The 15,210-nt window shown below is 45.2% G+C and overlaps 1 protein-coding gene across 1 annotated transcript in view; it reads right to left on the bottom strand.

Annotated features, from left to right (window-relative positions):
- LOC137439503 (nectin 1b) overlaps positions 1 to 15,210 on the bottom strand; it is a 66,504-nt gene that overhangs the window by 19,917 nt on the left and 31,377 nt on the right. The window contains exon 2 of the mRNA XM_068135302.2: positions 8,551 to 8,645. Coding sequence (XP_067991403.2) covers positions 8,551 to 8,645 — 95 coding nt within the window. The remainder of the gene's footprint in view (positions 1 to 8,550; positions 8,646 to 15,210) is intronic.

Here is a 15,210-nt window from a genome sequence, read left to right as displayed (position 1 = left end):
AATTGCAAAAAATGGCGGCCATTTTGAAAGTCAAAATGGCCGCCAAAGACGCCATTGAAAAAAATGGAACCAACTCAGGTCTTGTTGCCTAGGGTATAAGGATTCCAAAAAACATTGGTTCCACTAGTGTAGCAAATTTTGCACTACAATGACACAACACCGTGTACTATAGGCATTGTTATACCAAGAAGAGTTTTAAAAACATTGCAGCAGAAACAAAAGGCACAGAACGATCATACGGGCAACTCGTGTGTCGTCATCACAACAGGAAACAGACCAATAAACAATGAACAGCATCATTTGCATCACTAAAATAGAGCAAAGCAATGCGATTGTTGGTACTCTCAATGCTAAAGTCAATTTCTTCTTCAAATACTTCTCTTGATATCAGACGCTCAAACCCACTGACATGCTACTTTTTTGCTCGACCTTTAAGGATGGGCTGAACGTGAAAAAGGAAACAGTCGTACACGAGGGAGGAAACCACGTGACCCACAGATGGAAGAGACAGAGAAATGAAACGAAAAATATTTTTAAAAGTGTTACATATTTATGTGAGTGTATGTGAATTACCATTCAGGTCTTTGCTTATCCGTGTGTAGTATATTAAGTTGTTGTGTAGTTGTTGTGGTTGGAGGGTCAGGAGCCCTTCTGAGGGAGGGGCCGGAAACGGAAGTGACCGGAAACGGAAGAGGAAAAGACACGAGGAAAAAAGGACGAGTATTATTCTTCCTCGCCCCGCTCCGACAAAAGGTGGGATCGACCTTGCGCTGCGTGGAACAGCGGCGTTCCGAAGCCTGGCTGGCGAGAGGAATTACCGGAACGTGTACCTGCCCGGTGGAGACGTCAAGTTGACGTGGGGCCGTGCATCGAACCCGCGTCTGGCCTCGTTCGCGGCACCGTCCAAACAGACGCGTGCGGGTCGCACGTTGGGGCTTGGCTCGCTCTACCGTATCCGCTTCGCGTGGCCACGAGGGGCTGCAGCCTCGGTGCCTGGTACGATACCTGCCCGGTGGAAAAACGTCCACCCGGGGTTCGTTCAACCGCCCGAGAGCGGCGACGGCGACCATCATCTTGGTCAGGAGGGGCCCAGAGACATTGTGCGGGACCGAGACCAAAAGGGTGTCATGAGTACTCACCGGGACACACATGTATAAGATGGCCATCTTACTCATAGGGAATTGATTGTGGCTGGGGAATTGTTGATGGTAGTGTATTGTTGATTGCTCGGGGAAAATCTCCGTGGTTGTGTCATTGAAATATTGTTGATGGTTGTGTATTGTTGATTGCTCGGGGAAAATCTCCGTGGTTGGGTCATTGAAATTGTATGGTATCATTACCATTGGAAATATATCCTTGAACATCAGTTGTCTCCTGGGTGAAATTCATATGGATTGCGTGGCGAAAGCGCATATATAATACAGCTTGCTGGCGGAGTTCCTCTCACGGTCCGGGGGTCACCGAGACCAGGTATTCACCGAGGGGACCACGTAACAGAATTGGGGGCCCGTCCGGGAATTAAAATTGTATAAAATAATAAAATAATAATTTTTTTATTAATTAAAATTTATTAATTAATTATTAATTGGTAAATTTTTTTTTGAGAAATTGGGGTAAAGTCTTGGGTGGAGGTTAACAGGTGTTAACGATAGGCACCATGGCGTTTGTGGCACAGAACTTTGGGGTAACCCCGAGTGAGGCACAGTTCCGAGCGTTGCTAAAGTCGGACCTCTTGAAATTGGCCAAACATTTTAACTTGGAGGTCCGAACTAATTTGAGGAAGGCAGAGTTGCAGGCCACGGTGATACAATCTATGGTGGGATTAGGAACATGGGACGAGTTAGCCTGGGAGTGGCTACCCGAAGAACCAGAAGATGTTGAGCTCCGGAAACTGGAGTTGCAATTACGGAGCCAGGAACGGATTAAAGAAGAAGAAAGGAAAGCAGAAAAGGAAAGAGCAGAAGAAGAAAGGAAAGCAGAAAAGGAAAGAGCAGAAGAAGAAAGGAAAGCAGAAAAGGAAAGAGCAGAAGAAGAAAGGAAAGCAGAAAAGGAAAGAGCAGAGGAAAGGAGAGTGGAACGAGAACTCCAGGAAAGGATGAAAACAGAGGAAAGGAAAGCAGAAGCAGAGGAGCGGAGAGCTGCAAGGGAACTCGAAGCAGAGGAGAGAAAAGCGGAAAGGGAATTAAAGGAACGTGACATGGAGCTTCAGCAAGAAATCAAATTCAAGGAGCTGGAGTTAATGAGAGAACGGGGAGAGGCACCACCCTTGCTGACGGGGTCGACACCTAACCAGAAAACCTGGGATGTGGGCAGACATGTGAGGCTGGTTCCACCGTTCAGTGAAAAAGAAGTCGCGAAATTTTTTCCACACTTTGAGAAAGTGGCTCGACAATTAAACTGGCCGGAGGAGGCCTGGACCATACTCGTGCAAAGTGTGCTGGTGGGGAAAGCTCAGGAAATTTATTCGGCGCTACCAATGGACCAATGTGCAGATTATGAGGTACTGAAGAAGCACATCCTCAAAGCCTATGAGTTGGTTCCGGAAGCTTACAGGCAAAAATTCAGGAATGCCAGGAAGAGGGAGAGTGAGACCCATGTGGAGTTTGCCAGAGTGAAAGAAAACATGTTTGATCGGTGGTGTGAGTCAAAAGGAGTCGGGAAAGACTTCGAGACATTGCGGGACTTGATCCTGGTGGAGGAATTCCAGCAGTGTGTCCACGAGGACATCAAAGTGTATCTGCAGTAAAAGAAGGTACCAAAGTTGTGGGACGCAGCCACCATGGCAGATGATTATGCCTTAACCCACCGAATAGGGGTCCACGAACCTAACTCCTCGCCTAGATCTCCGCAGGGGAGGTGGGGAACAGCAGGTGCGGAGAACGACCATACATGGCGGCGGCCTCGAGATGATTATGGGGACAACTATGATACCCCACCGGTTCGAAATCAGAGGGATGCGGGCCCAAGACAAACTTATAGTTCGGGGGGCCCGAGGCAGACCCCGAGTTTTTCCTCCGGGCCTACTTGCGCGTTTTGCAAGAAACCTGGACACTTGATGTCCAGTTGTTACCTCATGAAAAGGGACAACCCAGAGCGGAGTCCGACTATTACAACTCCGAATGCGATGGCTAGCGTAAGAAATCGCCATCAAAAGGGTTACCAACCATTTATTTCAGAGGGGTTTGTGTCACTGGATGGAGCCTCGACTAACCGGAGACCGGTTAGGATATTGAGGGACACAGGGGCCCATCAATCTTTAATGCTTGAAGGCATTTTGCCATGGTCCGAGGAGACGGCAACGGGGGATAGTGTTCGTTTACAGGGGATCGGGGGCGGTGTTAGTGCTCCCCTTCAGGTCATCCAGTTGGAGTCCGATTTGGTGTCAGGACCGGTCACCGTCGGGTTACAAGCCACGCTTCCTGTAGAGGGTGTATCTGTGGTTATCGGGAATGATTTGGCCGGGGGTAAAGTTTATGGTAACCTGAGGGTTGGTAAAGAGCCCAGCAGGGAAAATAACACCACACCAGCTCGGGATGGCGACAAAAGTGCCAAGTTATTTGTAGGGGGACTGAACTTCAAAACAGAGGAAGAAGTTCTGACCTCTGTCTTCAACAGATATGGGCCGCTGGTGGAAGTGCGGTTGGTAAGAGACTGGGAAACGCAACAGTCAAGAGGGTTCGGCTTTGTCACGTTTGCCAGCACAAAAGACGCCAGAGAGGCAGAGAAGAATTGGAATGGCAAGGATTTGGAGGGTCGGACCATAACAGTAGGGAAGGCATTTCGTAGGCGTCGAGAGGTCTACAGGAGAGGACAACTGGGCGGTAGTTTTGGTAGTGGCCGAGAAGGAGACCGCTATTCATGGGACTACAGGGACCAGTGGTCCCACCCTAATTATTAGGGAAGTTCTGAGAAGTTGAAGCACTGAAGGCGGCGGAGCCGCCGAGCCAAGATTCCTACACGAATTAACCGTGAACGCCGTTCCTAAAGGCGTCCATGTAGTGAACTTTCATGCACGGACTAACCGTGAACTCCACGTTCCTCAAGGCGCCCATGTAGAGAACTTTCCTGCACGGACTAACCGTGAACTCCGCGTTCCTAAAGGCATCCATGTAGTGAATACTCGGCTTGGCCTCCCGAAAAAAGTGCTATCGAGTTGCTTAACTTTGGATCTTTGATCAACCCCTTAACCTTCATTCCCAAGAAACTGACGGTCAAAGTCAGAGGGTCATGAGATGGAGTTTGATTTGGCAGGGACAATGTCGTTGTTGGTACTTAGTCCAGAGGGAGTAATCTGGAGGGGTTGTGGTGAAATTTTGGTTGCTTTATTTTTAAGTGATAACTGTGCCCGGGGGGAACGGATAATGTGGGGGGGGGGTTGAGTTATCTGGTTTGTTTCTCCAAATTGGCCGGCAAAGAAAGTTTTCGCTGGGTTCAAACTTTCTTTCTTGAAGGGGGGGAGTGTTACTATTTATGTGAATGTATGTGAATTACCATTCAGGTCTTTGCTTATCCGTGTGTAGTATATTAAGTTGTTGTGTAGTTGTTGTGGTTGGAGGGTCAGGAGCCCTTCTGAGGGAGGGGCCGGAAACGGAAGTGACCGGAAACGGAAGAGGAAAAGACACGAGGAAAAAAGGACGAGTATTATTCTTCCTCGCCCCGCTCCGACAAAAGGTGGGATCGACCTTGCGCTGCGTGGAACAGCGGCGTTCTGAAGCCTGGCTGGCGAGAGGAATTACCGGAACGTGTACCTGCCCGGTGGAGACGTCAAGTTGACGTGGGGCCGTGCATCGAACCCGCGTCTGGCCTCGTTCGCGGCACCGTCCAAACAGACGCGTGCGGGTCGCACGTTGGGGCCTAACGCGCCTTGCAAGCGGCGTGGGGTTTGGCTCGCTCTACCGTATCCGCTTCGCGTGGCCACGAGGGGCTGCAGCCTCGGTGCCTGGTACGATACCTGCCCGGTGGAAAAACGTCCACCCGGGGTTCGTTCAACCGCCCGAGAGCGGCGACGGCGACCATCATCTTGGTCAGGAGGGGCCCAGAGACATTGTGCGGGACCGAGACCAAAAGGGTGTCGTGAGTACTCACCGGGACACACATGTATAAGATGGCCATCTTACTCATAGGGAATTGATTGTGGCTGGGGAATTGTTGATGGTAGTGTATTGTTGATTGCTCGGGGAAAATCTCCGTGGTTGTGTCATTGAAATATTGTTGATGGTTGTGTATTGTTGATTGCTCGGGGAAAATCTCCGTGGTTGGGTCATTGAAATTGTATGGTATCATTACCATTGGAAATATATCCTTGAACATCAGTTGTCTCCTGGGTGAAATTCATATGGATTGCGTGGCGAAAGCGCATATATAATACAGCTTGCTGGCGGAGTTCCTCTCACGGTCCGGGGGTCACCGAGACCAGGTATTCACCGAGGGGACCACGTAACAAAAGGAACAGATACTCACAATGTTCTGTGAAATGGGAAAAAATTCATTGTTCAATACAAATACAAATGGTTTTTAAAAAAATTTATATTATCAATTCCTCTATAGTTCTTTGAACTTATCGATTGAAAAATATAAATGTTGGCTTTATCTTGTACTATTGCGGATACTTTTCAGCTTCCCAAATACGTTATCCTGTGTCGAAAAACAAAAAGTGCCATTTTTAAACAACTTACCCAATATTTTGGTGATGAAACATATCCTGTGTCCATCTAAAGAATAGTGGGGGAAGCCGGTGTTGTGAATAAACGCGTACGTATTATGTTGAAAACCAGATTATGCTGGATCCCTTGGCTTGAGAATTCCGACGCTGTGACGCACCAAATCGCTCAATGGAGGCCGCCATCTTGCGGATGCGGAAGTATGCATAACAAATTGAAAAAAGTTCAATAGGAGTTTGTTTCACCCGTCTTTGTTTGATTCACAATCTTATGCACCTCTAATTTGTAATTAAAATACTTTAAGACCAACCTCGGCCCACACGGGCCTGGTTATTGTAGTAAGTTCAGGAATCTCGTTTAATCAAGTCGTTTATTAAAGACGATACCAAGCTCTCACAGAGCACACGGCCATCATGACGAGCCGCCATTAACCACCCCAGCCACGCCCCCCTACGTCACTACACAGTACGTAGTACCAATCACAACAGTTATCCTCAACGAAAATCGTCACCAAACACCGGAACCAATGAGATTCGAGCATTTGAAAAAATATTTCAGAAACCAAATCACTCAATGAAGGCCGCCATCTTCCGGATGCGGAAGTATGCATAAACAAATTGCGAAAAAGTTCAATAGGAGTTTGTTTCACCTGTCTTTGTTTGATTCACAATCTTATGCACCTCTAATTTGTAATTAAAATACTTTAAGACCAACCTCGTTATCTTCAAAGAAAATCGTCACCAAACACCGGAACCAATGAGATTTGAGCATTTGAAAAAAAAAATTATATAAGCTTATTACACGTTTCAGAGGCTGAAAACAGCGTCAAATATTCTAAAATTGACGAAGAATTATTTTTTAGAAATCTCGCGGCCGTAGGGGGTAGTTTTTCACGGCCGGAAATATCCGAAGTTGACGGAATTCACCGAATTAATCAAGAAGTAAATTTTATCAATTTTAATCTCATCCAGAAGGCAAACGGTGTCATTTTAGGTCTGAATTTGCGAAATTTTGTGAGCTGACCAATCAGCGATCAGCTTAGGTCAGCCAATCAGCGCCATCGACATGGTTTGATTAACGACAGTCACACATTGCCGTTGAAACGGCGCTATCGTTTGATCTGTCGGCACTGATCTTACTGCAAGCTAACTTCTTCTGGTGGAGGAAGCCGCAGTGCCCGGAGAGAACCAGTCCTGACAGCGACTGAAGTTAGAAGACTACACACATACTGTGAAAACGTATATTAAGCCCAGTTAAAATTTCTTAAAATAGGCCCTATGCTAGCACATCGTATAGTTACTTCCTTAAGCTTCTTGTGACATTTATTGTATGTAGGTATTGGGGAGGACTGTCTGCTCTTCTCGTTTACCAAGTCTTACCAGGTACAGTACCTACTACACCTACCTACTACCAACTACCTAACCTACTGATGCCATAGTGATGGGTAAAATAGTGGCAAGAGGCTTTGGCTTCGCCAGCTCATTGCGGCTTTGCAGTCGGGTACTAGTACATACACACGTGTCAGGATGAAGTCGTGTTGAGCTTTGTGTACAAGCACAGAAGGCCTAGGGCACAGATGAAAACCCCGAGACGTAACGAACGGACCACACACTTTACAATCGGACAAAGTTTCTACACCAAGACTGTCCATCGGTGTCCATGCATACTGATTGAAGAGTGAGCAAAACTAAAGCTCAACTAGGCCCTAGTCCCAGACTGGTGTGGTCTTGGACCAGTGCGTAAATTACGGGTCAAAGGTTATACACCAAATATCTCAAACAATCTAAAAAAGCCAAGACGAGTGTTTGGTGCACACCAATTCCAAAGTGAGAATGATCATAAGGGGGGTTGGAAGAATTTGAAAGGTATTCATGATACACCTGGGTAGTTTGCCAGCACTCGTTCGAAGATCGAGTCAATTTTGATATCCATCAATCACCCCTTTCCGCTCACAGCCCCTACCTCTCATCTTTGCCTGCATACTGTAGGTTACATTGTGCGTCATGGGTCTTCCTTTACCCAATTAATAATCTTCACTATCGCATTTTTCCCTCTTTCATCATTTTTTTTTTTTTATTAAAGTAATGATTACCAATTTTTTTTGGTTGAGGTCCATTCGATTGTGGTTCAGGGCCGGATCCACATCTGGCCTATCGGTGGGAAAGAAAACGTAAACTGTTCAGCCTGGAGGAGGTAAGATGGTGGATGACGAGGAGGTTAGATGAGGAGAAGGTAAAAGGAGGAGGTGGAGGTTAGGAGGAGGAGGTAAGGAGGAGGAGGTAGGGGGGAGGAGGTAAGGAGGAGGGAAGGAGGTAAGAGGAGGAGGTAAGATGGCGGACGAGGAGGAGGTAAGGAGGAGCTAAGGAGGTAAGAGGCGAAGGCGGACGAGACAGCAGGATGAGGTGGAGATGAGCAGCGAGGAGCGGTGATGACAACGACGACGGAGGACGACGGCGACGAGGATGTGGCGACGAGGAGGCGGCGAACGGCGGAGCGACGAGGCGGGATGAGGTGGAGGAGGAGGCAAGGAGGTGGTGAGGAGGAGGAGGAGGTGAGGAGGAGGAGGAGGTGAGGAGGAGGGGAGGAGGTAAGGAGGTAAGACGGCGGACGGAGGTAAGACGGTCCTGGTGGAGGTAAGACCGTCTATATTATTCTGTACATATACTCTAAGTGAAATCTGAGTAAAAATTGGTACTGTGGTACATCATCAAAAATTGGTACATCACCTTAATGTGGCTCATCACCACAGTAAGGTGATGAACCAAAGGAAATAAATACAGGATAAGAAGGATGAGAAAATTCTAGAGATTTGGAGCCAAAAATGAATCGACGAAAAATGAATTGACATGACTCCACAAAAATGTGGAGGCTCAGCAGGTGCTAGCCGTACCTCAATCCCAGTGAAGGAGCAGCGAAGTTCCACATTGCCATCCCCTTGGTTAGCAAATACATCGCCGTCTGTACGAACCTTAAGGCCTTCAATTGCTGTGGAAGGAGACAAGCAGGTCAGTCAAAGAAGACAAGGAAAAAAAGGAGATAATGTGGGGGAAATCATTCATTGGGGCCATAAAGGAGGGGGGGGGCAGCAATTTCATAGATGGACAGGCTGTACAAAACCGATCTAAATAAGAGAGAATAATTAAGTTTGTGGGAGGTGGCGGCACACAGAGACCACAAATCAAATCCTTGTTATGACCATATATAATATCTACACACCACAGTTTCTTAACCGCCAGTCTGTGGAAGGACAGCTACCGGTCCATGGAGTAATGCCAGAAAAAAAAAATATATATATTATTTTTACTGCCACTCACCCGCTAACAATGCCCGATAAATATATATATATATATAGACTTGGCATTTAATATGGAATATTATTTTTTTCTTGACTTGGGTTTACTTTCTTAACTCAGTATATCAATCTGGTGAGTTTCTGTTACACTTTGGTGATTTATTTGTTAAAAGAACCATGTCACTGATTGTCTGTCGCAGCAAGAAGTCAACAACCGGATTATATCACAGGTGGCGTGGCAAAATGTACGGACAGGTGCATTTGATGATTGGCTTCACAGTCGGGTATACAAGGTTTGTTGCGTTCTGTATTAGTGGAAAACAACTGCTGCACATCTCCAAAAGTTATTGCCGCTTCCTCTGGAGATGGTCCGTCAACTCGACAATGCTGTTTGTCATGGAGTGGTGGCTTTACGAAATTACGGCATGAAACAGCGTGTTATTGCTCGGCAGTATGGCATCACTCAAGGTCAGGTGTCAAAGATCCTGAAACGAAATGCTCAGAGGGGTGTCCCTACTCCAATACCGAGGCCAGGACGTCCCCGCAGAATCACAAGGAGGGATGATCGCCAGCTGCACCGGTTAGTCCGCAATGGCCGTACCAAGTCAGCTAATCGGCTTAGGGCTGAGTGGCAGCAACTGACAAATGTGCCTGTATCCAGAATGCTAGTCAACCAACGACTGGTTCAAGCAGACTATCGTGCCAGGCGTCCCCTGAGAAAGCCACGCCTGACCAGACAACACCGCCAGCGCCGATTGCAGTGGGCCAGAGAGCACCGTCAATGGCAGCCAGGACACTGGAATCACGTGATCTTCAGTGACGAGTCTAGATTTCTGGTCTATCGTCAAGATGGTCATGTCCGAGTGTGCAGACAAGTGCATGAAGCCTACAACAAAGATTGTATAGTGCCAAGAGTCCAAGCTGGAGGTGGTGGGGTGACCGTTTGGGCTGCTTTTCATGCAGGGGGCAAAACTGACCTGGTTGTTCTGAATGGAAACCTGAACCAGTTCAAGCACAGAGCCATTCTGGAAGAAACATTGCTTCCATTTGCTCGTGCAGTCTTTCGAGGAAACTTTGTCTTCCAAGATGACAATGCACGGCCTCATCGTGCTCACATGATCAAACACTTTCTTGCTGACCGTGGTGTAGAGCATATGGAGTGGCCTGCCATGTCCCTGGATATGAATCCGATAGAGAACTTGTGGGCAGAATTAACGCGTCAAATCGACCACTTGGACCAGCAGCCGACCTCTGTGCGTGAATTGCAGCAGGCTATTGTCGCTGCATGGCAAGCGGTTCCTGTCCAAACCTTGGCAAATCTCATGAACAGCATGCCTCAATGTGTACGTGCTCTCCTGAATGCTCGTGGGGGTTACACGAAGTACTGAACTGTAATTTTACTGTCCGTAATCCCAGTCGTAATTTAACTTTTGTTTTTGTTATAAAAAAAAATTGGGCTAATGTGCAAAATAAAGAGATACTTCTGGAAAACGTACAGAAGTTTAACACAGTACTGTCCATGAATTGGGTTCGATATCAGTTTACATCACTTTCAAGGATCAATTTATTTGTTTCGAAATGTCAAATGTGGTTTTTGTTTCTTTTAAAGGTCACATTAACAAAACTAGAATAATTTCAACATAATTCCAATGAACTTTTGGTTCTAAGACATCTTGAAAAGTAAGTTCACCCCCACAAAAAAATATTCCATATTAAATGCCAAGTCTGTATATATGTAATGGAGCAAATGTACAGTCGTGGCCAAAAATATTGGCACCCTTGCACTTTTTTTGAAATAATGCACCATTTCGTCCAGAAAATTGTTGAAATTTTAAAATATTTTGGTATCCACATTTGTAGTTCTTTGATTTCCAGTGGAACAAAACAAAAAAGCTGAAGAAATTACTAAATCTTAGCTTGTTAAACACAGAAATCCTAAAATGACCCGGACAATATTATTGACACCTTTTAGAAGTTGTTAGAAATAATTAAATTTCAAGCAGGTGATTCTCCTTTAATTTGGAATTGAACTCACCTATGGTGAGTTGCAGGCGCCTGCCATATAAAAATAACTCATTCAACCAGTTTGAATAGAGAAAAGGAGTCATTCTGCTGTTTTGTGTCACCGTGTGTATCGTAATGAGCATGGAGAAAAGAAAGAAAACCAGAGAATTGTCTGAAAGGTCAGACAAGATTGTAGCCAAGCATGGACAATCTCAAGGCTACAAGTCCATCTCCAGAGACCTTCATGTTCCTGTGTCCACCGTACGCAATGTTATCAGGAAGTTTAAGGCCCATGGCACTGTACCCAACCTCCCTGGACGTGGCCGCAAGAGGAAACTTGATCCAAGATTTCAGCGAAAGATTGTTTGAATGGTGGAGAAAGAACCTCAATCAACTGCCTAACAGATTCAAGGTGACTGTGGAAATGTAACTCATTGATTGTAACTCAGTATAACTCATTGGTTGGAAGCAGGTACTAGCAGGTGGTTGTAAGAATGTCAGGAATGTATCTCGCTCTGTCGAAGCTGGGAGTCCTTTTGTCCACCTTTATTACGACCCCGGGCTAACACACATTCCCAAGCCCGCACTATTTGTTTTTGGACATCGGGATGCAAAGAGGGTGAAGAACCTCCCCAGCAGGGAGGCGGTTGTGGATGACCAAGGAGCTTCAGCGCACGGAGGATTAACATTCAGCGCACGGAGGATTAACTCCAATTTGCCCATATAAGCAAGAGCAAACTTTGAGTCAGGAGGACTTGCCACGAGAACATCTGCCCGACGGACGAACGAGTATGCAATGGGAAAGCAGCGCCAGGAGAGCACCGGCCAATGAGGAAGAACCAACGACTTGAATTACTAAATTCGTTATGGTATTGTAGTTCCTTATTATATTGAAACAAGTGAACTAGTAGTTAATAAAGTCTTGATCTTTTGTAAACCTGTTTCCGGTCATTGGAGTCTCGAGTCCCAAACACACTTCCACGACAACTTGGTGGCTACCGTACGTGGATCGAGTGGACATCGCCAAGGTAAGCATGGCTTCTTGGGGATTGTCCATTATGAAATACGAACCTGTGTTTAGTTTTTGTACATACATGGTGGAGGAGGTGGTGTTGGACTTCCCTACGCACCGATACCACGATATAGGTAACGTAACGATAATCCGAGGAGTGTAACGTATTTTTGCGCTGTGTAAATAGATGCGCCAGTTCGACGCTGGTTATTAGAAGCCTTACCATGAACTAGGAGCAAGATCGTGCCATGAGTGCACCATGGGACGATCTGCTTCCAGGACGTGTAAGGCCGGTACACTCGTTTACCCACCAGCACACGGATAAAGTACTACTTTTTTTTTGCACTTGTTCGAAGCACTTGACTTGATCGGCGCTTGGCGAGCGACAGGGAACCGGGAAACGGAATTATAATTATATATATATATATTTCCAATATGGTACACCGGCCACAACGATTTTAGCGATTATCCGAGTTTTTTTTAACGATTTCTGTAAATACGTATTTTTCCTGCGCTGTGTAATTCTTCTGACACGCGCCACGAAGAAACGCACCACTGATGTGCATGAGGCGATTTGTTTGCCGGGTCGGTAAGGTCCGTACACGTGTACAATCGTGTACACCCGTTTTAAATAGAGAATTTTTTTTCAGTTTTCCCGCCATAACTAAAACCTGTTGTGTTTTTTTTTGACGAAATTTGCTAGATAAATAGCATGGGTGACACGGATTAAATGATTTTATGATTATGAATTAATGAGAAAATGATTTTATATTTAAATATAAAAATTGATCTGCTTGGTGTTAGTTTAAGGGCTGTTCCAAATTTATCTTGATTATGAGACAAAAAGAGATAGACAGAGTGAGACAAAGTGAGAAAGAGAGACAGACAGAGAGAGATAGACAGAAAAAGAAAGAAAGAGAGACATAGAGACAAACAGAGATAAAGATGATAGTCAGAGTCAGACACATAGAGAGAGACAGACAGAGAGAGATAGACAGAGAGAGAAAGAGAGAGAGACATAGAGACAAACAGAGATAAAGATGATAGTCAGACACATAGAGAGAGACAGACAAAAAGAGATAGACAGAGTGAGACAAAGTGAGAAAGAGAGACAGACAGAGAGAGATAGACAGAAAAAGAAAGAAAGAGAGACATAGAGACAAACAGAGATAAAGATGATAGTCAGACACATAGAGAGAGACAGACAAAAAGAGATAGACAGAGTGAGACAAAGTGAGAAAGAGAGACAGACAGAGAGAGATAGACAGAAAAAGAAAGAAAGAGAGACATAGAGACAAACAGAGATAAAGATGATAGTCAGACACATAGAGAGAGACAGACAAAAAGAGATAGACAGAGTGAGACAAAGTGAGAAAGAGAGACAGACAGAGAGAGATAGACAGAAAAAGAAAGAAAGAGAGACATAGAGACAAACAGAGATAAAGATGATAGTCAGAGTCAGACACATAGAGAGAGACAGACAGAGAGAGATAGACAGAGAGAGAAAGAGAGAGAGACATAGAGACAAACAGAGATAAAGATGATAGTCAGACACATAGAGAGAGACAGACAAAAAGAGATAGACAGAGTGATGACCAAGTGAGATTGGATTGTGGTTTCAAAGTTTTGTTGTTGTTGTTTGCACGCATGTTTTTTGCAAGCACGTACGGCGAGCACGTACGTGCGGGCACGCCCTAGTATATATAAACCAGAGGTAATATTAAGTTTGGAACTTGCTGTTGGAACTTGTTGGAACTTGTTGTTGGAACTTGTTGTTGGAACTTGCTGTTGGAACTTGTTGGAACTTGTTGTTGGAACTTGTTGTTGGAACTTGTTGTTGCAACTTGCTGTTGGAACTTGCTGTTGGAACTTGTTGTTGGAACTTGCTGTTGGAACTTGTTGGAACTTGTTGTTGGAACTTGTTGTTGGAACTTGTTGGAACTTGTTGTTGCAACTTGCTGTTGGAACTTGCTGTTGGAACTTGTTGGAACTTGTTGTTGGAACTTGCTGTTGGAACTTGTTGTTGGAACTTGTTGTTGGAACTTGTTGTTGGAACTTGTTGTTGAAACTTGCTGTTGGAACTTGTTGTTGGAACTTGTTGTTGGAACTTGCTGTTGGAACTTGCTGTTGGAACTTGTTGGAACTTGCTGTTGGAACTTGTTGGAACTTGCTGTTGGAACTTGTTGGAACTTGTTGGAACTTGTTGTTGCAACTTGCTGTTGGAACTTGCTGTTGGAACTTGTTGGAACTTGTTGTTGGAACTTGTTGTTGGAACTTGTTGTTGCAACTTGCTGTTGGAACTTGCTGTTGGAACTTGTTGTTGGAACTTGCTGTTGGAACTTGTTGGAACTTGTTGTTGGAACTTGTTGTTGGAACTTGTTGGAACTTGTTGTTGCAACTTGCTGTTGGAACTTGCTGTTGGAACTTGTTGGAACTTGTTGTTGGAACTTGCTGTTGGAACTTGTTGTTGCAACTTGCTGTTGGAACTTGCTGTTGGAACTTGTTGGAACTTGTTGTTGGAACTTGCTGTTGGAACTTGTTGTTGGAACTTGTTGTTGGAACTTGTTGTTGGAACTTGTTGTTGAAACTTGCTGTTGGAACTTGTTGTTGGAACTTGCTGTTGGAACTTGTTGTTGGAACTTGCTGTTGGAACTTGTTGGAACTTGTTGTTGGAACTTGTTGTTGGAACTTGTTGTTGCAACTTGCTGTTGGAACTTGCTGTTGGAACTTGTTGTTGGAACTTGCTGTTGGAACTTGTTGGAACTTGTTGTTGGAACTTGTTGTTGGAACTTGTTGGAACTTGTTGTTGCAACTTGCTGTTGGAACTTGCTGTTGGAACTTGTTGGAACTTGTTGTTGGAACTTGCTGTTGGAACTTGTTGTTGGAACTTGTTGGAACTTGTTGTTGGAACTTGTTGTTGGAACTTGTTGGAACTTGTTGTTGCAACTTGCTGTTGGAACTTGCTGTTGGAACTTGTTGGAACTTGTTGTTGGAACTTGCTGTTGGAACTTGTTGTTGCAACTTGCTGTTGGAACTTGCTGTTGGAACTTGTTGGAACTTGTTGTTGGAACTTGCTGTTGGAACTTGTTGTTGGAACTTGTTGTTGGAACTTGTTGTTGGAACTTGTTGTTGAAACTTGCTGTTGGAACTTGTTGTTGGAACTTGCTGTTGGAACTTGTTGTTGGAACTTGCTGTTGGAACTTGCTGTTGGAACTTGTTGTTGGAACTTGTTGTTGGAACTT

The sequence above is a fragment of the Myxine glutinosa genome, chromosome 14 (assembly GCF_964187855.1).
Source record: "Myxine glutinosa chromosome 14, kmMyxGlut1.1, whole genome shotgun sequence".
NCBI classification, from domain to species: Eukaryota; Metazoa; Chordata; class Myxini; order Myxiniformes; family Myxinidae; genus Myxine; species Myxine glutinosa.
This window is presented reverse-complemented; position numbering and strand designations above follow the sequence as displayed.